A 23,621-nucleotide genomic window follows, 5' to 3' on the forward strand; every position below is an offset into this window, starting at 1 on the left:
CGTGATTCGGGGAGGCGGCGAGAGCTTCCGGGCGTTGTAGGATGATGCGGTGCCTTCACAGCTGGTGGCTGCGATGCCCGGCTGTCCAAAAGGGTCGTAGATGTGGACAGACGCTGTAAGAGTATGCCAAGCGAGAAGAGCTGTGCGCACATGGTATCGCAATGCCTGTCAGCCATGGTTGCGGCTCGTATGAAGAATTTTGCGGACGTTGTCGAAATACGTGGTGGGAGGATGAGGATGGAGATCGTGCCAGGCAGTGGGTTGACGTTGAGTTGCGGTGGGCCAACTGCACTGCAAGCCTCTGGGGTGTAAAGGTGCCCGCTTGACCGCCCCTGGAGGTACAGTAGGTGCGCCGGGCACCATCTCACCTAGGTAGGTTGGGTACTGGACCTCACACTAGGCGTCCCCCGCACCACCGCCAACCCGCCTGCAACCGAGAGCTCCTCCCACGCTGGCCGATTGTCCTCCAGGCGTTGCGGGCGGGCACCTTCCAGCTGCCTCGGAGGTGTGGCCGCAGTGGTGCTGCCCGCCCTACCTTACGCAATCAGTAATTCTGCCGGAGTCGAATCCCCCACCAGACGAACCTCGGCATTGCGCTCGCTTCCGCGTCTCGGCCGGCAGCTGTTAATAAGTCGGGGGCCCTCGCATCCCCGCGTCGCCGAGGCCATCAACCGGTTTATCCTGCTTCGCCATCAATTGGGGGAACCTTGTCTATTCATTCATCATCACTCCGTCCCTGCAGAAATTCACCATGTCTGGCCCCGGCGTCGGCTTCGAGTACCCGCGACAGGAGGTGTCCTGGCTGAAGCGCGATGTGCTGCTGTTCGCCAATAGCATCGGCTGCAAGTCGGACGAGCTGCATTTCCTCTATGTAAGTTTGGTTCCTGCTTTGGACTGTGCGACAATGCTGACTCTACTGCCTTTCCAGGAGCTGCACCCCAACTTTTCCGTCTTTCCAACGTACCCTCTCGTCCTGAGTGAGTAGTAGCTCCTCCTCGCGCCTCCGTCCTCGAGCAGCGTTGCTTTGTGAACTCTCGGCTGACCTCACCCGCAGCCTTCAAGGGCAATACCCAGGAAGTCGTCGACTTCTACAAGGCACAAAAGGCCGTCAAAATCCCCAGCGTTCCCGAGTTCGACTACCGCCGGGTCGTCGACGGCCAGCGCAAAATCGAGTTCCTCAAGAAGCTCCCCCCTTCGTCCGAGGGCGCCAAGTTCGAGAACCGCACCAAGGTGCTCGGCGTTTACGACAAGGGCCGGCCGGGCTCCGTCCTCGACATACAGACGGACCTGGTCAACGCCGCTACGGGCGAGGTGCACACGCGCGTCACGACGAGCAGCTTCTTTGTCGCCCAGGGCGGGTGGCACGGTCCCAAGGGCCCTGCCACCAAGAGCTACCCGCCGCCCAAGGATCGTGAGCCTGACGCCGTGCTCGAGCACCAGACGACGACCGAGTCGGCTCTTCTGTACCGCCTCAACGGTGACTACAACCCGCTGCATGCCACGCCCGAGCCCGGCCAGAAGATGGGCTTCAAGGGCGCCATTACCCACGGCCTGTACCAGTGGAACGTCACCTGCCACGACATTCTGCGCCGCTTCGGTGGCTCCGACCCGGAGAACATCAGGGAATACCAGGCGCGCTTTGCCAGCCCCGTCATGCCCGGCGACAAGCTCATCACCCGCGTCTGGCGCACCGGCGAGAAGACAGGCGACTTCGAGGAGGTACGCTTCGCCACGCAAGTCGAGGGCGGCAAGGTGTGCCTGAGCAACGGCCGCGCCTTAGTTCGCGTCGTAAGCGAGCTCAAGAACAAGCTGTAATTAGTAGTTGTCTCTATAGCCATGTGAAATTCTAAGAAATGAATGATGGGCGCCGCGGCGTTTCCTGCAAAAAAGTGATGCGCGCCGGTTTTGTCCGTAAATGAAGATATGGAAGCCGGGAGGCCTCCATCAATCAACCTAGCTCTCTTCGGCAGTGCCAACATGTTGCCTTGCTTGTGTCATGGGTTTTAGATCGATATACTTCGTAGTGTGGCGCGCAGAACAGCCCAAGGGTCGCCGCCTCACCACCAAATCCCAGGCCCGCGATCGATGGGCCCCGGAATTCTGCTGCCTTCTCACCCACTCACCATCACCTCGTACTTGCGCCGCCCCCATCCTACCATGTCCGGGCACTCAGCGTTGCAAGCACGACAGATTGTGTAGACTCGACGTAATAATGGTCGAGTCACGACACGTTGGGCAGCGCGTGTCCTACAGCGGCGCCCTGTGTACGGTGAGGTATGTCGGTCGGGTCGAGGGCACAGAGGGCTCCTGGCTCGGCGTCGAATGGGACGACGCCACCCGCGGCAAGCACGATGGCTCCCACAAGGGCGTACGCTATTTTACTTGTGAGTGGAAGCCCTTCGAAAACCTTCGCACCAAGACCATCGCAGCCTTGCTGACCCTCATCTAGGCCTCTCAAAGTCGGCTACTGCGGCGTCGTTTGTGCGCCCGACGCGGCCCGCAGACCCGCCACAGAGCTTCATCGCGGCGCTGCACGACAAGTACGTCGCCCACGACCCGCTGAGCGGCCAGGGCAGCGGCGCCGCGCCGGAGCACGCCCGGCCGATTGTCATCTCGGGCAAGGTGGCTGAGGAGAAGGGCTTCGACAAGATCCGCCGCAAACTCGCGCAGGTGCAAGACCTCAAGATTGTGATCCTCGACGGGCTGCGCGTGGCGAGCGCGGTGGGACCCGAGGAGAGGAGGGTTTCCGAGACCTGCCCGAGCATCGTGCATCTGGATCTGAGCAGGAACCTGTTTGAGCGGCTGGGGCCCGTCGTGGAGGTTTGTCGGGAGCTCAGAAACCTCCAGCGGCTGAGCGTCAAGTAAGTACAGTATAGGCTGCACCTCGTTGACTCCCGAGATGTGCGGCTGCGGCCTTGAGCTAACTGTCCGGAATAGTGGCAACCGATTCCAGCATGTCTTGAGAGACGAGGCTCTCGAGCATGCCGAGGCCGCGTTTCGTGGCGTGACGGAGCTTGCTCTCGGTGAGACGCTGCTGAGCTGGGAGGAGCTCTGCCATGTCGCCGTCCGATGCCCGTCCCTCACGACCCTCGCCGTGGGGGCCAACCAGCTCTCTTTTCTTTCCGAGCCAGACTACGGCAGCCTCACGAGGACGCTGACCTCCATCAACCTCGAATACAACGGCTTCACAGCCGTGTCTGACCTCGCCAGCCTGGCATCTCTGTCGGCTCTCCGCAATCTGCACCTCAAGGGCAATAGCATCAAAGAAATGACGGCCCCCAACGCCTCTACAACCATATTCCCGCATTCACTCAAATATCTCGACGTGTCATACAACAAGATTGAGGACTGGTCCTTTGTCGACGCGCTCGCCACGCACTTCCCGGGCATCACAGGCCTGCGAATCGCTCACAACCCGGTGTACGACGCGCAAAAGGACGGCGACACCAAGACGGCCTCGTCAGCCGAGGAATCGCACATGTTTACCATTGCGCGCCTCGCGGGGCTCAAAAGCGTCAACTTCACGCACATTCAGCACGCGGACCGCACCAATGCGGAGATGTTCTACCTCTCGCGCATCGCGCGGCAGCTCGCCGCCGTGCCCGAGAGCGCCGAGCAGAGCGTCCTGGCGCAGCACCCGCGGTGGGCGGAGCTCTGCGATATGTACGGCGAGCCGGACGTGGTGCGGCGCAGCGAAGTGAACCCTCTGTTCCTCGAAGCGAGGCTGGTGACGGTGCGGTTTCACTACGAGGATGGCAGCGGGACAGCAAGGAAAAGGACGACGCGCATCCCAAGGTCGTTTGACATCTACGCCGTCAAGGGAATTGCAGGGAAGCTGTTTGGCGTGTCTCCGCTGACGGTGCGTCTGGTATGGGAGACGGGCGAGTGGGATCCCGTGGCGCAATACGATGAACGCGACGGCGAGAGCAGCGACGAAGACGATGACGATGACGATGCCGACATGGTCGGCGGGACGCCATCAGAGGACAATGAGGACTATTCCAGAGAGAGAGCCGGGAGGTGGATCAAGCGAGAGGTTGAGTTGAGGGACGGGCCAAAGCAGCTTGGCTACTGCGTCGATGGCCAGGATGTGGACATTCGCGTCGAGGTCACGCAGGGCCCGGCCAATGCGAGTTGAGAAGCGGGCATCCGATTTGCGCAAAAAGTGCAGCAGCACGAGCGACGACGACTAGACTCGACTTCATTTGCCTCTATATACAGTATACGTAAATAGACCATTGCAGCCACGGAGGTCAGCGTCGACATCACTCCCACCTACATACTGCACGCTTCTCCAGACTTGTTGACAGCTCGCTGACCCTCTTTTCTGGACCCAGCTGGCCAGAGTTCCACCCCCACCCACATCCTTACCCTCAATGTATTCACCAACCAGGACAGGACACCAAAACCAGAACGCCCTCCCATGAGTGAGAGCGGTCGAATAGAGTCTACTGTGCTATCAAACCGTGGGGTGCGATTGCTTGCGTTTGCTTGCAGCTAATGTCAGCCCTTTGACATCTCAGACCTTCCTGCCGCTCGTTCGTCTATGAGAAGCGTCGGTCACCGAAGCCATCATGGAGAAGGAAACTCCGCCGACGTCGGCGACTTATGCCGTATCACGCTCGCGCGGCAAGCAGCCGGACGAGTCGCTTTACCGTGCCAAACTCAGAGAAAGGAGGAAAGCAAAGGGCCAGGCGAAATCATCTGACGAATCCGAGTCCGAAGACGAAATCGAGCCAGGTTGCTTAATCCTCCAACGGCGCTCTTTCTTTTGGGTTCACCTGACTCGAAGTAGGCGCCGTGATATTGCACAAGCTCTTCAACCGTAGGATCGTCCTGCAGCCTGACAACACCGTCGTCAAGTCCGGGAAACGCATAGCCGTAGGAGAGGCGGAGGCGCTCAGGGTCGCCGCCCAGGCTGGCATACCTGCCCCTTCCGTGCACGACGTGCATTTATCTTCTGACGGTGGAGGCCGCATACGCATGGACTACATCGACGGGCAGCCTCTCGATCAGCTGTGGCCCGACATGTGCGCCGCGCAGAGGAAAGACGTCGCCCTCCAGCTTCGAGAAATCGTGGACAGGATGAGATCCGCCGCCCCCCCTCCGCCCAACCTCATCGGTGCTTGCGACGGCACTGAGATACGGGACACGAGGCTGTACTTTACGTATCATTCCGCGCCGTGTCGCGATGAAGCGGGGTTCAACGAGTTTCTGCTGTCGTCCCTTTACAAGGTCACTCCGCCGCTCGTGTGGGAGGCATTCACGCGTCGACTTCGGACGGATCATCGCATTGTGCTCTCGCACTGCGACCTCACGCCGAGGAATATCCTTGTTGATAAGGACGGTAGGATCATCGGCCTCGTGGACTGGGAGGACAGCGGGTGGTATCCTGAGTACTGGGAGTATGTCAAATTCTTCCAGCGCAGTGCGGACAATGACTGGAGGCAGTATGCGGAGGACATCTTCTCGGAGCTGTATCACGATGAGTTGGTTGATTACATTGCTATTACCAAGTGGCAGGATTCGTAGTGGCAGGATTCGTAGCGTGTTATGAAAGATTAAAGTCTCAATATGCTAAGCCGTCATCCTCAGCCTCCATTGTTACGTCGAGCATCTCGTTCAGTGCAGTGCTACATTGTTCCGCCGTCAAGTAATTTGGGCGTGGCAAAGTGCCCTTGAGGCGTAATTGACCCATTCCTGGCTATTACATTCGGGCAGGGTCACTGTTCGCCACCGGGACTGACTCCAACTGAGTCACAAGCTCTGAAGAAGTCGAACGGGATGTGCTGTCCCTTGCGTACCATTGAGACTACGTACTAAAAAAAACCGGCGACACCACCCTGCCGATTCAGCAAGCGAAGCATTGTCTTCCACCTCTACTGTCTAAAAAGTCCTGTCAGCCCATCCAACGTCTCTCTGACCGCCAAACTCCACGAAACCGGAAACGAGAAGAAGAGATGGAGAAAAGAGCACCAAGATCAGGAATACAAGTTATCCGCAGCAAACGGCCCCAAGCAAAAAGGGGCCATTCAGAATTGCAGAATTCATAAAAAGATATGAAAGGCATCATGACGTGCAAGAGGCAACGACCGGATGAGAAACCCAGCGTCGGGTGGGTGTCGTCGAGACGTACGTACCTTGTTGAGTTATCCGCGGAGCGAGCTTGACGCGCGCAACGCTCCGCAACGGCTACGAATCATGGCCGCGCGACCGTTCCTTCGTGGCGAGCGCGCCCGATGGTGTGCAAATACGACCCGGTTGCGGTGGTCGCGCGTCTCAGGTTCGGGTCATGGAGTCGAGGAAGATCCTTTTTTTTTTTGGTGGAGGAACAGAGGATGTGCGTGTGTTGCGAGCACGTGACCAACCTCGGCGCAAACCAAAAAGGTCACCATAGATGGGTGTCGATGAGCTCGTCAAGACAGGGAACAAGACGACGTTAGACCTAGAATGTCTCGGTAGAGGATTGCATCGGTTCTACTACTTCGTACCTGGTGTTTATACGGAGTGGCGGTCTGATCACTGTCAGCTTCATACACCACCGCGACTCGTCTGCCAAAGGGGTATATGTAGTACACAACAACTACCAACAAAGTGCAATATGCCTCCGTCGCGTCCTCCGGGGCCCAAGAGCACAAAAGCAGGCTAGACAGCCATTGCCCCGTTAAGGCCGACAGCTTCCATCCGGTTCACCAGCTTCTTGACGTTGGTCCATTCCTCGTTCTTGAGCCCTTCCTTGCCGCCCAGCCCGCCGCTCACCTCAAACACCGTCAGCGAGCCGTCGATGCCGCCCGCCGCGAGCCGCTTCCCGTCGTTGGGCTCCCATGCCAGCTTGTTGAGGCTCTTGGACAGCATCGTCCGCCCCTCCTGCCGCGCGCTCGGCGAGATGCGCGACACGGGCTCCTCCGTCTCCACAGCGATGTCCCACAGCTCCAGCCAGCCCGCGCCGTCAACGAGCGCGAACACGCTCGGCTTGACCGGGGACCACTTGGCGTCGTAGACGACATCCTCGCGCACAAAGTCGATGAGCGGCGCGATGCTGCCGTCGGCCGCCCCGATGGTCGACGTTGCGGCCGGTGCGCGTACCTTCCATAGCTTGACGCTCCAGTCCAGAGACGACGAGATGACCAAGTCCCCAAGATCCACGGGACCTCTCGCTGGGTGAAAGTCGACCGACATGACAGGGGCTGTGTGGCCCCTGTAGCTGATCTTCTTGTCAACGCCTGCCTTTGCCCCTGCGCGGTCGTATCTGTGGCATGGAAAGATGGTGCCTTCTTCACTACCCACGAGGAAGAAGGTTGGATCGGTTTGGGGGAATGACAGACAAGTCGGGCTGACGTCCTCGACAGCCACCTTGGCCTGGCTTGGATTCTTCAATTCGAGGAGCTCCTGGGGCTGCGCAAACACATCCATGCTCCAGCCGCAGACTACACCGTCAGTGGAGCAAGATATAATGTTATTCGCGTTCTGGGTTCCGACAATGTCAACAGAGTATATCGGGTGCGCGTGGCCGTAGCCTGTAAGGGGCGTCTTCTGCACCGGCGCCGCCTTGGCCCTGGTGTCCCACAACAGGACCTGGCCGCTATAGGAACCGCCGATGATGAGGTTTGGGTGATACGGGGAGAACTTGGCGGTAAGAATGTCCGATTGGGCGGTGAAGACGTATTCTGGGCGGTCGTGCATGTGTGTATTCCAGATCTGCACAAGGCCATCGGGCTCATGCGGCGCGGTGGGGTTCTTGGTGTACGAAGCAAGCAGCAGCTCGCTAAACTTGGGCGAGAACTCGATGCTGCTGATCATGCGCTTCTTGGACCAGCGCTCGTCAAAGAACTGTGCGACCTCCTTTATGCGGTGAGCGCCTCGGCCGCCTGTGTTACCGCTCTCTTCGTCTTCGTCGTCGAGATCCTTTCCATGCAGGGCATAGTCGGTGAGGATATCATAAGTTTCCTGGTCGATGGCCCTCTCGATGACCTTGGTAGATTGCTCCAGAAAGTCGACGAACTCTTCAGAGCGAGTGACCGCCTCAAGCTCCTCGGTGGTAAGGTCCCTGGAGAGCCAGTTTGTTGAGCTAGACGAGTGGGCGGGAGCCGAGCCATCGACGAGGAGCTCCTTTGTAGCCCTCAGTTCCTGCTCAACCTCTTCTCGGATCTTTTGCCGTAGCTCTTCCTCCCGGTCCCGCTCCCTGCGGCTGAGCTTCTTGTTTGGAGTCGAGGCCGTGCCAGTGTAATCGTCTCCATCCGAAGCAATCGACTGCGCCCGTGGCCTTGTAGGGGTTGACGACCAGTCATCTGTCGTCTGAACACCCTTGCTGTAGGAGAAGACTTCCTTGACGGGCGATGGCGGGCATGCATAGACGGTCGTCAGAGGCACGGTGCTAAGGGTGATTTGAGGAGGCGGCGCGGCAGAGGCCGCGGCGGATGCGGCCTGTCCATTCTGTGTCCCCGTGAAGTCGGACGTCCCGTTGCTTATTTCGCCGGCGCTGAGGACGCTATTGGGTCTGCTTCCTCGGGCGGCTGGGGACGCCGCACCACCTGTTGTGGTCGACCCGGGCCGGCTGTCTCCAACAAGGCTGTTGATTAGAGACTCGATTTCGCGACGATTATCGGCTCGCCCGGGTGTCGGCGATATAAGCTGTCAGGAACAGGGCTATCAGCGAGTGCGCCAGGGAGAGGCCCGACAGTCAAGCTTACATCGCTGTGCCCGCCTATGCTCTGGCGTCCAGCTGCCGACTGGCTCTGTCGCAACTCCCTCTGGCGTTTGAGTTCTGCGAGCTTCGCCTTCTTTGCAAGGATTTCATCTCGACGTTGTTGCATCGCGGCTGCTCAAAACGCCCATCGCGGGACGGGCTGTGATGGATGGGCGAGCTCCGGCTGGTGTCGTGGCTGGCAAAAGGAGAGCCGTTGGAGGTGGCCGCGAGCGAGAGGGTTGAAGCTAGCCTACGAGGTACGTAGGTATGACGCGGGTCGCGACAGCCCCAGCACTGGCGAGTCGGACAGGGCGACTTGGTGCGCGTGCGAGAGACGCAAGAATCGGCTCGTCGAAGTACTCACAGTGTTGACTCTGATGAGAGATCGCTGTTGACGTCAAAACTAGCTCATGGCGTACGAAGCAGACGAGGCGAAGCCACCGCGACCGACAAGCGACGCGCAGGAAATCAAAACCCCCCCTAGTTCAGGCACACAGCAGCGGCAGGGGCCCCTTGGAGTGGAAGCCACGCCCCTGTGGTGGGATTGGAACGGTGCCCGCCCGTGAGTGAGAGCCGGGGCGCCATCTCATCCACTGAAGCGGCCCCACCAGGGGAATGCGTGCCGGTCTAGTGCTGGGTTCCAGTTGTTTGCGCGGACTGCAGGTGGCGTGGCCTGCCGAGCCTAGGTTGGTCACTGGCCGCCCGCAGTGCCATCTGGCGCGCACGTGATCACAGTAACAGAGGCTGGGCCGGGCTTACTGGAAGGATGGCTGGCCGTGCCTTGTCTCCCGAGAGCTCCCCCCCTGGAGCCGCCCAGCCCAGCGGCCCGCCGGGGAGCCAGCGCGGCCGCTGGAAAAACTCAGGGAGCGACTTTTCCCGAGCAACATCCATTGGAAATCTTCACCTCACCTCCAGCCCGACCGCAACAATTGCCTCGATCCACCCAGAAAGGGCCCATTGACAGCCATTGCCGGCCCCCGACCTCCGTCCTCAACCACGGATCGCATCCTATAGTCACAGCGCAGCAATGTCGTCGACGGGAGTCAACGTTGGTCTCCCCCTCCGCATCCGTTCCGACCGGGCCGCTACCGACAGCTTCGATGGATCGCCACGCGCATGCGTCGGCCCAGAGCCGTCATGTGCGCGAGAAGCAGCGGGCGGGGAAACAGGGTCCGGCCACGCTGAAGGACGGTTGAGTGCTAATTGGGCCTCGATTTGCAGGTTCTCCGGTGGTCCGCCCTCGCCGTGGGCGTCTTCTACGGCTTCTCTCACCAACGGACGATAACGACCACGCAACGGGCCGCGCACGAGCAGCACGAGTACGAGCAAAAGCAAAAGTTGATAGATCAGGCCAAGGCCGAGTTCGCCAAGCAGAAGAACCCGCAGCCTGCGTCTCAGTCCGATGGTATGTTGTCCGAGCCGAGCGCATGCGAGCGGCGCTGGCACCGAGATGTGCGCGCCGGTGTGATACGGCAATTGACATTAGCAACAGTCATCACCGACGTCAACAGCCCCAAATTTGACCTCGAGAAGTACCTGCTGCAGGTGGCCAAGGAGAACCCTTAAGAGACGGATAGGGCGGTGCGGGATGGTCGGCGGTCGACTGTCCGCAAGAGTGCGGGCGTGGTGGGAAGGAGGGCGGCTCGTCTACAGACTTGAGCGACAGGCCAAGGGTCCTTTGTGCTAGGACGGCGAGATGTAGGTGTGTACTATGATGGGGGCGCCGAGGAGCGCGACTGCATAGACGTTTCCTTTTAGGTCCTGTGTGCGCAAAGTGTACAGGTGTAAACATACACGCAATTAGATGGCATGCACGGACGGATCCCCGTGGAAAGCAGTGATATTGAGCTGCACACTACCATGTGATGCCGCCGATGAGAAGGCACCTGTCTGTCACTAGCGGGGTCACTTATGGCACCTACCCACTGCCAGACGCATTATATAGAAGAGGCATATTGCCGAGATATTGTAGTGCAATGACACCCTACCAAGTCAACATACATGATGAAATAGTACCGAATCTCGGCCCCTAGTCTGCCCTTACTTAGCTTGTCCGCGCCGCGCAATCAATGGCCGGCCAGACGTTTTGAAACGCCGCCGTTTCCATGACGGGCGACGCGGCCGGAAAAAGGCCGGCCCAATGGCCTGCGGTTCCCCCCAGCTTGGAGGTGAGAAAAAAAGCCCATACACTGGTCTGCAAATTTGAGTGCCCTTCTGCAGTTCCTATTTGACCACCTCCCTGCCCCACAGCGCATTGCGTGTGTCGCAGCCCAGGTCTTAGCTCCAAGCTGTCCTCAGCTCCGTACCAGGGAAGAAGGCCATCTGGCTTCGCGGCTTGAGCATCTCCATTCACCCCCCGTTGGCCATTGACTCGACCGATAATCGAATCTCGGCCACCATGACGGGCGATTCCCAGCCGCTCGCTGCCGGCGTGAACTCGCAAAGCACGAGATTGCTGCTACGAGTCGTCATTCTTTCCCTCATCGCCGCTGCTGCCGTTGCCAGTCGTCTCTTCTCCGTCATCCGTAAGTGCTGGCCCCCCATCGCTCGACGACGCATTGCGCGACAACTCCGTCCCATTGCGTCGCCCCTGTCCATGTCTTGGAATTCGTCGCTGACTTGGACCTTGCAGGCTTCGAAAGCATCATCCACGAATGTTGGTTCTCCCGATCGCCCGCAATGATATGATGCCTGACTCCCTCATCGGCCGCCCGGTGCTGACAATGTCCCTCAGTCGACCCATGGTTCAACTTCCGGGCAACCAAGTACCTCGTCGCCAATGGCTTCTACAAGTTTTGGGACTGGTTCGACGACCGAACATGGCACCCTCTAGGCCGCGTCACCGGCGGCACGCTGTACCCGGGCCTCATGGTCACGAGCGGTGTCATTTACCACGCTCTTCGCGCCTTGACCATCCCCGTCGACATCCGCAACATTTGCGTCCTCCTCGCGCCCGCCTTTTCCGGCCTGACCGCCTACGCGTCCTATCTTCTCACCAATGAGATGACTACGTCGCCATCTGCCGGCTTGCTGGCTGCTGCCTTCATGGGCATTGCCCCTGGCTACATCTCGAGATCCGTCGCTGGCAGCTACGATAACGAGGCCATCGCCATTTTCCTCCTCGTCTTTACCTTCTACCTTTGGATCAAAGCACTCAAGCTTGGCTCCATGCTCTGGGGCGCACTCTGTGCCCTCTTCTACGGCTACATGGTGGCTTCGTGGGGTGGCTACGCCTTCATCACCTGCCTGCTGCCACTCCACGCGTTCGTTCTCATCTGCATGGGGCGTTACAGCACCCGCCTCTATGTCAGCTACACCACGTGGTATGCGCTGGGGACACTGGCCAGCATGCAGATTCCCTTTGTCGGCTTTTTGCCCGTCAAGACGAGCGAGCACATGCCCGCGCTTGGTATGGCCAATGTTTCGCATCCCAATGCCGGTGCTTGTCTGACATGCTCGCTATAGGTATCTTCGGCTTTCTGCAGCTCATTGGCTTCATTCAGTACGTGCGCTCCGCCATCTCCGGCCGCCAGTTCCAGACATTCCTGGCTACCGTTCTTATCGGCACCTTCGGCATCGGCCTTCTTGGACTCGTCGCCTTGACCTCGCTGGGTTATATCGCGCCGTGGAGTGGCCGTTTCTACTCGCTGTGGGACACAGGCTATGCCAAGATCCACATCCCCATCATCGCCTCGGTCTCGGAGCATCAGCCGCCTGCCTGGCCGGCGTTCTTTTTCGATCTAAACATGCTCATCTGGCTGTTCCCCGCTGGTATCTACCTTTGCTACCAGGATTTGCGTGATGAGCACGTCTTTGTCATCGTCTACGGCCTGTTCGGCAGCTACTTCGCTGGCGTCATGGTCCGACTGATGCTCACCCTCACTCCCATTGTTTGCGTGGCGGGCGCCATCGCTGTGTCCCACCTGCTCGACACCTACCTGAGCACCAAGAAGCCCACCAACCCCGAGGGGGCCCCGGCTGCATCTGAGGCGACGTCTAAGAAGGCTGCCAAGAGCACCGGCCTCCGCGGCAGCGAGAAGCCCAAGGTTGGCATCTTCAGCTTGGTTCCCAAGACTGGCGTTGTTGCGTCTCTAACCATCTACCTTCTCATGTTTGTTACGCACTGCACTTGGGTCACCTCCAACGCCTACTCGTCCCCGTCCGTTGTCCTGGCCAGTCGTATGCCCGACGGTAGCCAGCACATCATCGATGACTACCGTGAGGCGTACCAGTGGCTCCGCCAGAACACCAAGGAGGACGCCAAGATCATGTCCTGGTGGGACTATGGTTACCAGATTGGTGGCATGGCCGACCGACCGACGCTGGTGGACAATAACACATGGAACAACACCCACATTGCGACAGTTGGCAAGGCCATGAGCTCGCGGGAAGAAGTCAGCTACCCAATCATGCGACAGCACGAGGTTGACTACGTCCTGGTCGTGTTTGGCGGCCTGCTTGGCTACTCTGGAGACGATATCAACAAGTTCCTCTGGATGGTGCGCATTGCTGAGGGCATCTGGCCCGACGAGGTGAAGGAGCGAGACTTCTTCACCGCCCGCGGCGAGTACCGTGTCGACAGCGAGGCCACGGACACGATGAAGAACAGCTTGATGTGAGTTCGATATCCTCGAAGCAGACGCAGGACTTGTGGGTGACTAACCGGCATGGCAGGTACAAGATGTCCTACTACAACTACGCCTCCATGTTCCCACCTGGCCAGGCCGCCGACCGGGTACGTGGCGTGCGTCTCCCCGACCAGGGGCCGGTTCTCAACACGCTGGAGGAGGCGTTCACCAGTGAGAACTGGATCATCCGCATCTACAAGGTCAAGGACCTTGACAACGTCGGCCGCGACCACGCCGCCGCCGCCGCGTTCGAGCGCGGGCAGAAGAAGAAGAAGGCGGCGAAGAAGAGGGGTGCCCGTGTGCTGCGTGTTGACTGAGCTATAGAAGAGAGAATTTGGTATGGATATGGCGCAGTCATGAAGAACGGACAGCTACATGTTCCCTGCCGGCAAAACTGGATTGGGAATGTATACCAATGTATGATTAAAAGCAAGAAATCAAACTGCATCATGGCGTTTCATTGTCGACTGACGGGCGTCCCTTGGCGATGGTAACCTCGCGACCAGTGAATCACACTTGCTGACACCTGTTCAGGGAGGGAAGTAAATGGACCGGCGTGGCACGCGGGCAGCTTCATGGTATTGCCAGGTCAGGCGCTTTCCCGTAGACCTGTGGCTGCCCAGGGCCATTGTCGGCCATTCCATTGCACTGCTCGGCATCGTTTACAGTGCTTGAAGCGGCCCTCCGCTGCCCGGGCCTACCTATTGTGCCGGGCCCTGTGCAGTGGACTCCCGGGCCCAGCGGAAGGCGGCCAGAAGGGGCTCCATGGCTAGGTGTTGAACAGCCCAGCACTCAGCGTTGCCAGTTGATAGCCACGTGTGTTCCCTTTTCGGTGGGCGGACATGAATGCAATGCCAAAACGTGCGTCTCCTCCCGACATGTTTCTCTTGCTCTCCCTCTCTCTGTCAACATCCCCAAACCACCAACCTTTCTGCACTGCGTTCAGCCCTCCCCGCCGCTGCTTCGCCCTCCGGGCAAGCCGTGATAAGGAAACTGCTGCCGAATGCTGTCCAACCCTTACTGCTATGGCGTTTGGCAAGAAGACGCTGCGGGAGCGCGCGGCCCAGGAGCCCGAGTTCAGCTTTCTGGGCGCCACCTTTGACATCCCCACGCCGCGAGAGATGCAGCGCAGACAGAGGCGCCGCGATGAATCCGAAGAACATCATCGTGTGACGAATCGCTTTGTTGAGTCAACGCCATTGCGGGATCGCCGCCCTCATGGTTCAAACGAGCAAGCAACCAGTACAAAGACGAAGGGAAGCAACGGCGTTCGGGCAGCGCAGGCAGCCGAAGCAATGACAGCCAGAACTGTTCACTATGAAGAGAAAGGTGGCAGCAGCAGTGAAATCTGCTCGGATGACGACGAGCCAGACATTTCGACCGTCTACCCACCGACGCCCACTCCGCAGCGTCGCAAAACGAGTCTCCGGGGTAACAAATCCGCCCACGGTTCCCACAGTCGAACTCGTACGAATCTCACCCCTGCCCAGCCTGTCGAGAAAACAACTTCCTCGGGCACGTCGTTGCGAAGGAAGCTGTCACGTCGACTGCGGAAGAAGCAGCCTATAACAACGCCTATCGACCCTGAGAGATATATTCCTAGTCGGGACAGGTCTTATGGTTCAGCCATTCCTCCGTGGATGACGACACGTTCGCCCGTACAAGGCACCTCACAGCAGCCGGTCTACGTTTATCCCCCGATTCCTCAGCAAACCTATCTAGCAGGCCAGCATGGAATCACATCACACCAGGCAGCTGTGACTGCGCCTCCAAACATTCCAGCGTACAGCCAACCTATTCCTACCACGATATTTCCAACTTATTCCCCTCCGGTGGTTTCATATCCCACGGCCTCCGCGCTGGTACAGACCAATGCCCAGGATTCTTCTCGTCGCTTCTCGTCTGAGTTGCAGCAGATCCAGCACCGCATGGAACACACTCGGAACCAACTGGTGCAATCCCCACGCGATGTTGGACTGCAAGAGACCATGAAGATACTCCAGAACCAGCTTAATGATACCCTCAACAACGCGACGTCTTATCGGGGATCGGCAGCTCCCATGGCTTCCTCGGAGAAGGCAGCCACGCAGCTGGGTAAATCCAACGAAATACCGTCGTCCAATTTTTCCGCAATTCCAGATAGTCACAAGCCTGGACAAGCTGGTGGCGATACCATCACCAAGGCGACTGGGAATGATCCAGTCGTGCCGCCCAGACATTATCGACGGGAAGGCAGCCCCGGCCGCATCATCCATCATCATCTTTGCTCCGGATGCGGAGCCATTCGCTCATGGCTTTTCCATGCAAAGCATCCAGTCGTCCGGGGAGCAAAGCCGCTTCTCAACTATTGTGGATCATGTCAAGAAGTGAAGATTGAAGTAGGTGTCATGGATGGAAAACATCACTTTTGCTTTGGCTGTGGAGTTGTGAGATCAAAGAACTTCCACCGCAAGCATCCTGTTTTGCCGGCCCAACCACTACGCCCCAACTACTGCAGAAGATGCAGAATAGAACTTCAAGGCGATGGAAGCAACGTGGATACATCAGTTGTTAGCTCGGTACGTCTTCTGCATCTCTCCTGAAGGCAAGCTACTAACGGAAGCAGGCTGCCGGTTCTCACTATGGAGGCGTCAACAAGCACAACATGACGCAATCCTCGTCCATGGAGAACAACATTGGCGACTGTGGAGTCTCCACGGCTGACGACAATCTCGAACGCGTTCATGACGCTGGCGGTCTGGAGGGAACTAGTCGCGGTCGACGACGACACCGTTCCTCTACCAACAGAAAAGTGAGACTGGCGTCGCCTACTGGAAGTAACACAAGCTCTCGGACGAATCCATCATTTCTCCACCCAGACCGTAGACTCGGATCAGCTCAACGGAGAGCAGAGCGAACTTCTTCATCGCAAACCAGCAAGGGTCATCATAGCGGCTACCAGCAACCCTACGTCGAGGACGCTGATTCAAGCACATTGCAAAGGACGAGCGCTTGCTTACATTCCCCCTCCGTCATCGACAATCACGAAGACGACTGTCGGTTGTTCAACTCTGAGTCCAGTAAAAGCCCTTCGTCTAAGAGCTGCCTCAAGGGTACATCGCCGAACCTTTTCGTTGAGTCTCGAATCTACTCGCTGACATCACAGCCAGAGTCCACGAGCAACAAAGGAACAAAGTCGGCCAAGAAAGCCGTCTCTTTCACACCGACTGTCCAGATCCGACCCTCGAGCCACGATCAACACGCTTCCCGGACCTCGCACACCGACGTCGATGAAGCAAATATTAGCCCAGCCGATGATACCATGCCCACCAGGGCCGGTTCGTACGGCGATGACCCCGCCTTCATGGCCGGAATCAGGCGGGTCTCGATGTTTCGGGGCCCCGTGGACGATGAGAAGTTTGCAAGTTTCCGGCCAGGCCCATCAACTTCCTATTCCGAGATTGAAGAATACCTGCAATCGGGACATCACGCGGCCAGTCCACCATATGATGAAGAGCCTGTGGCCGACTTCTCGGGGGGTATATTCGGAACACGATCTATCTTCGCTTCCAGTATGAAGTCGAGTTCCATGCCTGACATGTATGGGGTCAGTTCAGACGCCGCCAAGCCCCAGGTCCAAGACGATTGGCACGATCCTTCGTACTCGACCGGAGGCTTTCCGTATCAAACCCGCAGCGTATTCAGCAGCTACGCGCAGGACGCCGGGTTCGAGGATCCACCCAGCTTTCGCTCTACCCGAGGAGTATTTAGTTCCACGTTCCAGAGCCCCTCGGGCGACACTCCGTCAGCGACTTATACGGAGCCTGGCCCTTGCCCGTCCGTTTCAGCTAGCTTCGGCTATGAGGAGCTCCCTGGGGACGCCGCTAATCACTAGGGACGATACGGCCACCAAGGCGCCAGCTTCTTTGAAGAGCCAAGCTTCGACTCAAATGTTGGAACCAAACCGTCGTTCCCAGCCTCAGTCTTTGGAAGCCACTTTAACCCCTCATGCAGTCGATCTGGTAGCACCTTGCAAGACGATGGCTCTTTCAGTGCGTTCAGTGACGGCTCGTTTCCATCGGGCAACCCATACTACAAGCCGAGCCGCTTTGCACAAGCCCAAAATCTGTTCAACCAGGCTAGTTGGCAACAGCATAGGGCTGGATCTTTCGCGGGCGCGTCCCGTCGTCGGCCCATGCCCGATGATGCCATCCCAGAGCCCATCGTCGAGGAACCCGAATCGCCTCCCAGCTCCCCTACTGTGCGAGCTATAAACCTGATTGGTAAGGACGATCCCTTTGTTGACCACTACTGAGAGGCACTCAGGCTGCCGACGGCGACTGACATGGACGGCCACAAACGCAGAGTATAATGTCGAGGTATTGTCTGATGCGTCGTCAACCGAGGACGAAGAGGAGCCACCTGAGATTGAGGAGATTGTTGGCCTTGACACGGTCAGGAGCCCCAGAGTCTCACTGACCGACCTCGATGGGCCCGAATCCGAGAAGACCTGGGCATAGAGGGCCTATCTATAATTTGCAACGAAGCAAGAAAAAATGGCAGACCAAGAACGAGAAAGGCGTGGCCGCCGCAACGAAGAGCGGCCGTACGTCTGCATACAGGGCGAGGCGGAACTTGGTCGCTCCAGTGCGAGAGCAGCAATCGACGCTTCGCTTGGGCTCTTTACTGTTGTTCTATTATTGGGCGACTCTGTGTCGCACGCTGATATGGGGTCTGCACAGGGACTGTAATAGGGGGGTGTGCAATTGGGTTGAATGGGTGCGGGCAACGATGGTGGACAGAGCAGGCGCCAACAAAAGGTGCTGGCTGCGTTTCCGCTTCCGTTGGACATCTGCGTCGTGCCTTGGCTGTCCCCTTTTAGAGCTGCCGCGCTTGAAAAAAAGGGGGTGGCGTCTTGCGGACATGTCATAGGGCATCGTCGTCTGACAGGTCTCCTCTTGGCTAAAGGAGAGAAGAATCGTCGTCTTGTTTTGTAGAATAGATGGTCAGAGATAGAGAAAGGGGCAATAAACAAGTTGATCCACTGACATCTTGTCGGTCACGGCATACTGCGGCAAGGTCACACCGGCAGACATGACTGTAGTACATTCAAGCTAGGCCCATGGCTGACTGTCCCTCTTGTACCAAAACGTCCTATTTGTACATCATGACCTACCAGCGCAGCACTGGATGTCTAACTCCTATAAATGGCCCCCCGCCCCCTCCCCCGCCCTCTCCCCTCCGGCTTGCCCTTCACCTCATCAAGTGCGAGGTCGCCTGCACCCTACTCCCGCGCGATGCCGTCGGCGTCAAGTTGGCCGGCGACCCGCGCCGCGAGCCGGCTTGCTGGGGCTGCTGCTGCTGCGCCGCGGCGGCAGCGGCGGCGGCGAGGTAGTCAGTAGCCTCCTGCCTCCTCCTCTCGAACATGGCACTGCGCTCGCGTTCCAGGCCCACGTTCCTGGCGCGCTCCTCCTGCTCGGCCTTGGCCTCCCCGATCTTGCGTCTCTTCTCGGCGGCGTCCCGTACGCGCTTCTCCGTCCTGGCACACGCTGCGTCGAGTCGTTGCGCGAGCTGCTGGCCGGCCAGCTCCAGGCCCGGCTTATCATCCGGGCGTTGCTTCGCCGAGCCGCCCCAGAAGCAGCGGAAGACGAGCTTCGTCTGGCTCCGTGGGTCCTGGCCGCCCCAAATCATGACGACATCGCCATCGTAGAGCTTGGCCCAGAACAGGGACGGTCCACCCGGGTTCTTGGAGTCTGCCGACGCCAAGTTGTACCCGTTGACGCGAATCCCGAGCGTGGCCTTTGTCGATATCCAGAACTCGTACGAGTCATCGTCGGCCGACGCGTCCCGCTGCCAGGGCTGCTTGGCCTTTGTCGGATCCTTGGACGGGTCGTAACCATCCTTCCACAGCATCATCTTAAACGCGTGCTTGGGCACTCTCTGTTCTTGCGTGTCCTGGAACACCTCTATGTTCTCCTTTGCCCGTCCAAACGAAACCAGGGAGTCCGTGATGGGAAAGGAGATGCCGTGCACGCAGGATTCTGGGTGCGATTCCATGACGGCGATGGCGCGATTCGTGGCAAAGTCCGACTGCACTGGCACCACGATCTGCGTTTCGGGCAGCTGCGACTGCTTTTCGGTCTCTACATCGACCGGAGCAGCCGTCGACGGTATGTCCATGGTGTCGTCCACCATCCTCCGGTCGACACGCCTTGCCCCGGGGCCAAAGGCTGGGGGCGTGCTGCCATCCGGGGCCCCAGGATGAGGCCCCGGCGGGAAGTGCTTCATGGCAAGATCCCACAACGGAGTCTTTCCGGGGCCGAATTCTTCATGCCTCGCGAGCGCGGCCTGGACAAACGCGTCGTATTGCAGCTGGGTCATCTCAGGATAGTTGAGGTGCCACGTTTTGCGATCCTGTTCCCAGTAACTCACTTTGTCAAACGGCTTGTCAACTTGTCGTCCAGAGTCCAATCTCTTAACTTGAGGCAGGCACGCAAGCAGCTTGAACTCCGAGAGAACCTCCTCGGAGATGTCGTCTACTCTGCCGTCCGACTTTAGCCGCTTGATAGTCGGCTTGCCTGGAGGCGTGTTTTCGTCGAGCTCGTCCCCAGTCTCCTGCGACGGCGGCTTGCGCTTGCTGGAATTCGGATCCATTGAATGGGAGAAGTGGTGCAATGAGGCTGATGAGGTGACGACGATAGAATCCTTGCCTCCGAGGCTCTGCGAGGCGACATTTTCTACCAGACTCTGGAGCTGGTCTGCGGACTGATTTGGGTAGATGGACGTCGCGTTATAGTGGAACGCGTGCTTGTTCCTTCCTCTGACGGTGTCGGAGTCACCCGAGTCGTAGGCTTCATCATCGTGAGAGTCGAGGATCTCCGTCTCGCCCATGCTGGCATCTCCAACGGGTAAGTTGAGGTAGCCAGACGGAATGACTCCGGAGCTGCCAATGACCGACGCGCCGACTTCTCCAAACAGCCGAGGTGCGGGGTCGTCTGCGTTTTCCTTTTCGGATCCTTCATCCATGGAATCACTCACTCTGTCGTCCTCAAAGTCTACCGGCGGCCGAAACTGGGACGGCTCGATGATGATGTCTTCGTCGTCCGTAATCTCGTCGTACGATTGTGAGGCTTGTATCGTCGAACCTTGGCCGCCGAGCCACACGTGGTTCTCGAGGTCGACGATGCTCGCGCGGTTTTCGGGTCTTCTTTGCAGCATCCGACGGAGGAAGTCTGTTCCCTGCCCCGAGACTCCATACTGCTGCAACGGCGTGATGTCGAGTGGCGTGGTCATGATCTTGTGCAGCAGCTCTGAATAGCTGATGCCGGATTTGACTGGATACGGAGGCGACCCTGTCAAAGTGTAGAACAAGACACCGCCGAGCGACCAGATGTCGACTGCATGGTTGTACCTTTGGCCGGGCATACGACGCATCTTCTTACCGCGGTTCCTAACGCCGTTGTCGTCATACTCGGCATACTCCGTGTACACTTCAGGCGCGCAGTACAGCAAGGTGCCACAAAATGTCCGCAGGAACGTCTGTTCCGTGTCGACTACTTTGGACAGCCCGAAGTCGGTTAGCTTCACTTCGAGGGGCTCTATGGTGTTGATGAGGATATTGTCTGGCTTGACGTCTCGATGAGTGATGTTGTTGGTGTGCAGATATCCCAGCGCGCTCAGGAGCTGCCTCGACACTGTCTGTGTCATGTCCTCTGGGAACGCGCCCTCGTCGGATATGATCTTGCCAAGGTCTCCTCCCGGAATGTATTCCATGATGATGATGAGAAGCCGATCATCCCACTCGATGTTGTCCATGTAACGCACAATGTTCGGCTGATGGCCTGTTAGCTGCCGCGACCGAGACGAAACACGCTTGTCACACTCACATGCTGGACCCGACGCATAATCTTCATCTCATTCTCCACCTTCTGGTCGAGCACCCCATTCTTAATGAAGCGACGCTTCTCCAGCTCCTTTGCCGCGTACGGCTTACCGTCGTACTTGGATGTGACCTTGTACACGACGGCGAAGGCACCCTTGCCGATGGTGCCTATCCTGTTGTACTTGCCCGAGCCGTTCCACTCCCGCCGCATCACGTTCTGCGCCTCTCTGCGCTTCGATGGTGAAGGCTGCGGGGACTGCGCTGCCGATTCGAAGCCCACTCTACGGGTGATCGGATCGCCGGGCGGCTTGAACAAGTCGACATGACCACCGGCGCGCGCGGCGGGGGGGGCGAGCCCCTGCGTTGGGGCCGGAGCGGCATCCGTCCTCAGCCGATGCCTCGCAAAATATTCCTCGACCTTGTGGTGGTAGGCCAAGGCGTACTCGTCGTCTCGCCGGGGAACGCGGACCCGGAACGTCAGGTCGCGGTCTTCGTCGTGGAGCAGCAGCTTGATGAGGGCGCCGGAGCTCAACACCCACTTGGTGACGACGGGGGAGTCGCTCTTGGCGTGTGCGGTGAGGAGCTGTCTGTCTACAAAGGTGCCGTTGGTGGACTGGTCCTCGATCATGACGGCGCCGTACTCGTTGACATAGATGCGGAAGTGGATATTGCTGACCCTCCTCAACGGGTCATTGACGAAGACGACATCGCAGCGGCTGTGATTCCTCCCAAAGGTGAAGCCTTGGGCAGGATTCTTGACTCCGGCCGAGAGGCGCAATATAATGGTAAAGTTGCCGTGCGCGCTGGGGTCCGACTCGAAGCGGCTGGCATGGTCGTCGAGCTCGTAGTCGGGTTCTACCTCGTCGGCCTCGTGCCTACCGATGACGTACGGCGAGCCCGTCTCGGCGAGCCGCTGGACCTCCCTGCGCGCCGAGTCGGACTGGGGGACCAAAACGCATATGATGTCAGATATGTCTTCGTCGGAGAAGCCCGAGTTCTGCTTCCCTACGCGGCGAGGGTCGAGGACATTCTGGGTCGCTGATGTAGCAGGTGAGCAGGCGCGCGTATGCCAAAGGGGCTCGGCCGGAGGGAGGCTCGTCGATCGAGTGTTCACATACCTTGGGTTGGTTCTTCGCCGTCCATTGGGAGCGACCCGAGGAGGCTACGGCCGCGAGTCTCTCCACGGTCGTCGCGAGCGTGAGTGACAAGCAGCGCTGCGGGAAGGGGAGCCGATATCCCGGCGCCAGTCTTTCCGGAGTTGGAAGAAGCCGCAACACAAGGAACGAGACCGTCGGCGACTGGAAGGCGAGCTCTTGTGTGGAGGATACAGCAGTGGGCGAGCGAGGCAGCGAGGGTCAACAGGCATATGCCCCAGGCGGGATTTGGCTGAGGAAGAAGCGGGCGGAGGCAAGGGAGTAGGGAAGAGAGCAAGACGACAAGAAAAAGAAAGAAAAAAGCAACGACGGCCAGAAGTCAGAAAGTGCAAGGATGCCGCATGAGAACAGGCCTGCAGGTGGAATGAAGTGAGGGATTGGTGGAGGCGATCGAGTCGCTGGACGGGGGGATGGATTGATTGATTGGGGGGGGACGAACTGGAGCTGGAGGGGGCGGCAGCAGGCCGTTGGTGGGGTTGTTTACTGCCTCCAGCCCTGGCTGGCTGGCCTGGGTTTGGGAGGACAACTCCCGGCAGGGTGCACAGCTACAGTATACAGTATAACTACCTATAGGTAACATCCTCCCTTCCATCCATGGATCCTCGGTAGGCGTACTCGCCTCTTAGTAGTACCGAGCGACCGCCAGCCGCTGCAGGCCGGCCGACTCAGTCCGGTCTGATCCCACCGCACGCTGCCAGCTAGTATAACCGAGTATCCGTCCAAGTTCGCTCTCTTGTGGTCAAAACCAAAGACTAGGATTCTGGGGTGGAAGATTTGCCTGGATGCCACGGGCACCTCATGGACGCCGCAGGTCATCTCACTGGGCTGGGCGGCAGCACGGCCAGCCGCAGCTGCCTGGGATCGCCCGTACCCGTCCCCTGGCAGAGAGATGGAAGCAGCAAGCAGCCCCGAGCCAATAATGGTAATTAAATCCCCCCATCAGATGCGCCGCCCGCTCGGACTGGTTGGCCCTCAGCGCAGCAGAAGATAAAATCACCGCCTGAACGTGAGGTGAGGTGGTGCAGAGCTCACGCTGTGCCGGCCGGGGCCCCGCGACCACTTGGCAGCTACGAACAGGAGGTACTAAACTTAGCCCTAGAAAAAGGCATTCGCCAACGTCACGCCGTCCCGATACGCAACCACGCGACAAGGTCGCCCGCCCCCTTCAACCTCGTCACGCGACGTCTCGACACGTCCACGCTGACGCGGAAAAAAAAATGAAAGCCACGCTATGCGTGCAAGTCGTCTCCTAAGATCAGCTGCCGCTGAACCATCGCGTGCTGCCCGCGTAC

The 23,621-nt window shown here is 58.8% G+C and overlaps 9 protein-coding genes across 9 annotated transcripts; 7 read left to right on the forward strand and 2 right to left on the reverse strand.

Annotated features, from left to right (window-relative positions):
- Positions 1-480: 480 nt before the first annotated feature.
- On the forward strand, positions 481-1,867 carry JDV02_001318 (uncharacterized protein). Its single transcript, XM_047982236.1, has 3 exons — positions 481-871; positions 929-977; positions 1,055-1,867. Exons 1-3 carry the CDS (start codon positions 752-754, stop codon positions 1,813-1,815), a joined length of 930 nt encoding a protein of 309 aa, XP_047838198.1. The 5' UTR covers positions 481-751; the 3' UTR covers positions 1,816-1,867.
- Positions 1,868-2,053: 186 nt separating this feature from the next.
- Positions 2,054-4,280, forward strand: JDV02_001319 (uncharacterized protein). The gene is made up of 3 exons (XM_047982237.1): positions 2,054-2,384; positions 2,450-2,861; positions 2,938-4,280. The coding sequence occupies exons 1-3, from the start codon at positions 2,213-2,215 to the stop codon at positions 4,136-4,138; spliced, it is 1,785 nt and encodes a 594-aa protein (XP_047838199.1). The 5' UTR covers positions 2,054-2,212; the 3' UTR covers positions 4,139-4,280.
- Positions 4,281-4,385: 105 nt separating this feature from the next.
- JDV02_001320 (uncharacterized protein) lies at positions 4,386-5,589 on the forward strand. The gene is made up of 2 exons (XM_047982238.1): positions 4,386-4,740; positions 4,796-5,589. Exons 1-2 carry the CDS (start codon positions 4,575-4,577, stop codon positions 5,530-5,532), a joined length of 903 nt encoding a protein of 300 aa, XP_047838200.1. The 5' UTR covers positions 4,386-4,574; the 3' UTR covers positions 5,533-5,589.
- On the reverse strand, positions 5,520-9,135 carry JDV02_001321 (uncharacterized protein). The gene is made up of 3 exons (XM_047982239.1): positions 8,691-9,135; positions 6,141-8,631; positions 5,520-5,886 (listed from the first exon to the last, which is right to left on the reverse strand). Exons 1-2 carry the CDS (start codon positions 8,811-8,813, stop codon positions 6,646-6,648), a joined length of 2,109 nt encoding a protein of 702 aa, XP_047838201.1. The 5' UTR covers positions 8,814-9,135; the 3' UTR covers positions 5,520-5,886; positions 6,141-6,645.
- Positions 9,136-9,505: 370 nt separating this feature from the next.
- TIM11 (F1F0 ATP synthase subunit e, mitochondrial) lies at positions 9,506-10,625 on the forward strand. The gene is made up of 3 exons (XM_047982240.1): positions 9,506-9,734; positions 9,908-10,091; positions 10,179-10,625. The coding sequence occupies exons 1-3, from the start codon at positions 9,714-9,716 to the stop codon at positions 10,250-10,252; spliced, it is 279 nt and encodes a 92-aa protein (XP_047838202.1). The 5' UTR covers positions 9,506-9,713; the 3' UTR covers positions 10,253-10,625.
- A 378-nt stretch (positions 10,626-11,003) lies between these two features.
- On the forward strand, positions 11,004-13,769 carry STT3 (Dolichyl-diphosphooligosaccharide--protein glycotransferase). The gene is made up of 5 exons (XM_047982241.1): positions 11,004-11,211; positions 11,319-11,342; positions 11,421-12,095; positions 12,152-13,301; positions 13,361-13,769. Exons 1-5 carry the CDS (start codon positions 11,085-11,087, stop codon positions 13,629-13,631), a joined length of 2,247 nt encoding a protein of 748 aa, XP_047838203.1. The 5' UTR covers positions 11,004-11,084; the 3' UTR covers positions 13,632-13,769.
- Positions 13,770-15,958: 2,189 nt separating this feature from the next.
- JDV02_001324 (uncharacterized protein) lies at positions 15,959-17,188 on the forward strand (the record flags this gene model as incomplete). The annotated part of the gene is made up of 2 exons (XM_047982242.1): positions 15,959-16,105; positions 16,460-17,188. The coding sequence occupies 2 exons, from the start codon at positions 15,959-15,961 to the stop codon at positions 17,186-17,188; spliced, it is 876 nt and encodes a 291-aa protein (XP_047838204.1).
- Positions 17,189-17,488: 300 nt separating this feature from the next.
- Positions 17,489-17,813, forward strand: JDV02_001325 (uncharacterized protein; the record flags this gene model as incomplete). The annotated part of the gene is made up of 2 exons (XM_047982243.1): positions 17,489-17,576; positions 17,659-17,813. The coding sequence occupies 2 exons, from the start codon at positions 17,489-17,491 to the stop codon at positions 17,811-17,813; spliced, it is 243 nt and encodes an 80-aa protein (XP_047838205.1).
- Positions 17,814-18,530: 717 nt separating this feature from the next.
- On the reverse strand, positions 18,531-22,707 carry RAD53 (Non-specific serine/threonine protein kinase). Its single transcript, XM_047982244.1, has 3 exons — positions 22,294-22,707; positions 21,180-22,213; positions 18,531-21,126 (listed from the first exon to the last, which is right to left on the reverse strand). The coding sequence occupies exons 1-3, from the start codon at positions 22,316-22,318 to the stop codon at positions 18,547-18,549; spliced, it is 3,639 nt and encodes a 1,212-aa protein (XP_047838206.1). The 5' UTR covers positions 22,319-22,707; the 3' UTR covers positions 18,531-18,546.
- Positions 22,708-23,621: the final 914 nt, after the last annotated feature.

Source organism: Purpureocillium takamizusanense, chromosome 1 (assembly GCF_022605165.1).
Source record: "Purpureocillium takamizusanense chromosome 1, complete sequence".
Lineage (NCBI taxonomy): Eukaryota > Fungi > Ascomycota > Sordariomycetes > Hypocreales > Ophiocordycipitaceae > Purpureocillium > Purpureocillium takamizusanense.

Coding starts and splice junctions, on each gene's coding strand:
- JDV02_001318 (XM_047982236.1), top strand. CDS start 752: ATGTCTGGCCCCGGCGTCGGCTTCGAGTACCCGCGACAGGAGGTGTCC. Junction 872..928: donor ACGAGCTGCATTTCCTCTAT/GTAAGTTTGGTT, acceptor CTGCCTTTCCAG/GAGCTGCACCCCAACTTTTC. Junction 978..1,054: donor AACGTACCCTCTCGTCCTGA/GTGAGTAGTAGC, acceptor CCTCACCCGCAG/CCTTCAAGGGCAATACCCAG.
- JDV02_001319 (XM_047982237.1), top strand. CDS start 2,213: ATGGTCGAGTCACGACACGTTGGGCAGCGCGTGTCCTACAGCGGCGCC. Junction 2,385..2,449: donor GGGCGTACGCTATTTTACTT/GTGAGTGGAAGC, acceptor ACCCTCATCTAG/GCCTCTCAAAGTCGGCTACT. Junction 2,862..2,937: donor CTCCAGCGGCTGAGCGTCAA/GTAAGTACAGTA, acceptor TGTCCGGAATAG/TGGCAACCGATTCCAGCATG.
- JDV02_001320 (XM_047982238.1), top strand. CDS start 4,575: ATGGAGAAGGAAACTCCGCCGACGTCGGCGACTTATGCCGTATCACGC. Junction 4,741..4,795: donor CGAAGACGAAATCGAGCCAG/GTTGCTTAATCC, acceptor GACTCGAAGTAG/GCGCCGTGATATTGCACAAG.
- JDV02_001321 (XM_047982239.1), bottom strand. CDS start 8,813: ATGCAACAACGTCGAGATGAAATCCTTGCAAAGAAGGCGAAGCTCGCA. Junction 8,632..8,690: donor GCATAGGCGGGCACAGCGAT/GTAAGCTTGACT, acceptor TGTTCCTGACAG/CTTATATCGCCGACACCCGG.
- TIM11 (XM_047982240.1), top strand. CDS start 9,714: ATGTCGTCGACGGGAGTCAAC. Junction 9,735..9,907: donor TGTCGTCGACGGGAGTCAAC/GTTGGTCTCCCC, acceptor CTCGATTTGCAG/GTTCTCCGGTGGTCCGCCCT. Junction 10,092..10,178: donor GCCTGCGTCTCAGTCCGATG/GTATGTTGTCCG, acceptor CATTAGCAACAG/TCATCACCGACGTCAACAGC.
- STT3 (XM_047982241.1), top strand. CDS start 11,085: ATGACGGGCGATTCCCAGCCGCTCGCTGCCGGCGTGAACTCGCAAAGC. Junction 11,212..11,318: donor TCGTCTCTTCTCCGTCATCC/GTAAGTGCTGGC, acceptor TGGACCTTGCAG/GCTTCGAAAGCATCATCCAC. Junction 13,302..13,360: donor ACGATGAAGAACAGCTTGAT/GTGAGTTCGATA, acceptor CCGGCATGGCAG/GTACAAGATGTCCTACTACA.
- RAD53 (XM_047982244.1), bottom strand. CDS start 22,318: ATGGACGGCGAAGAACCAACCCAAG. Junction 22,214..22,293: donor CGGCGAAGAACCAACCCAAG/GTATGTGAACAC, acceptor CTGCTACATCAG/CGACCCAGAATGTCCTCGAC. Junction 21,127..21,179: donor TTATGCGTCGGGTCCAGCAT/GTGAGTGTGACA, acceptor ACAGGCCATCAG/CCGAACATTGTGCGTTACAT.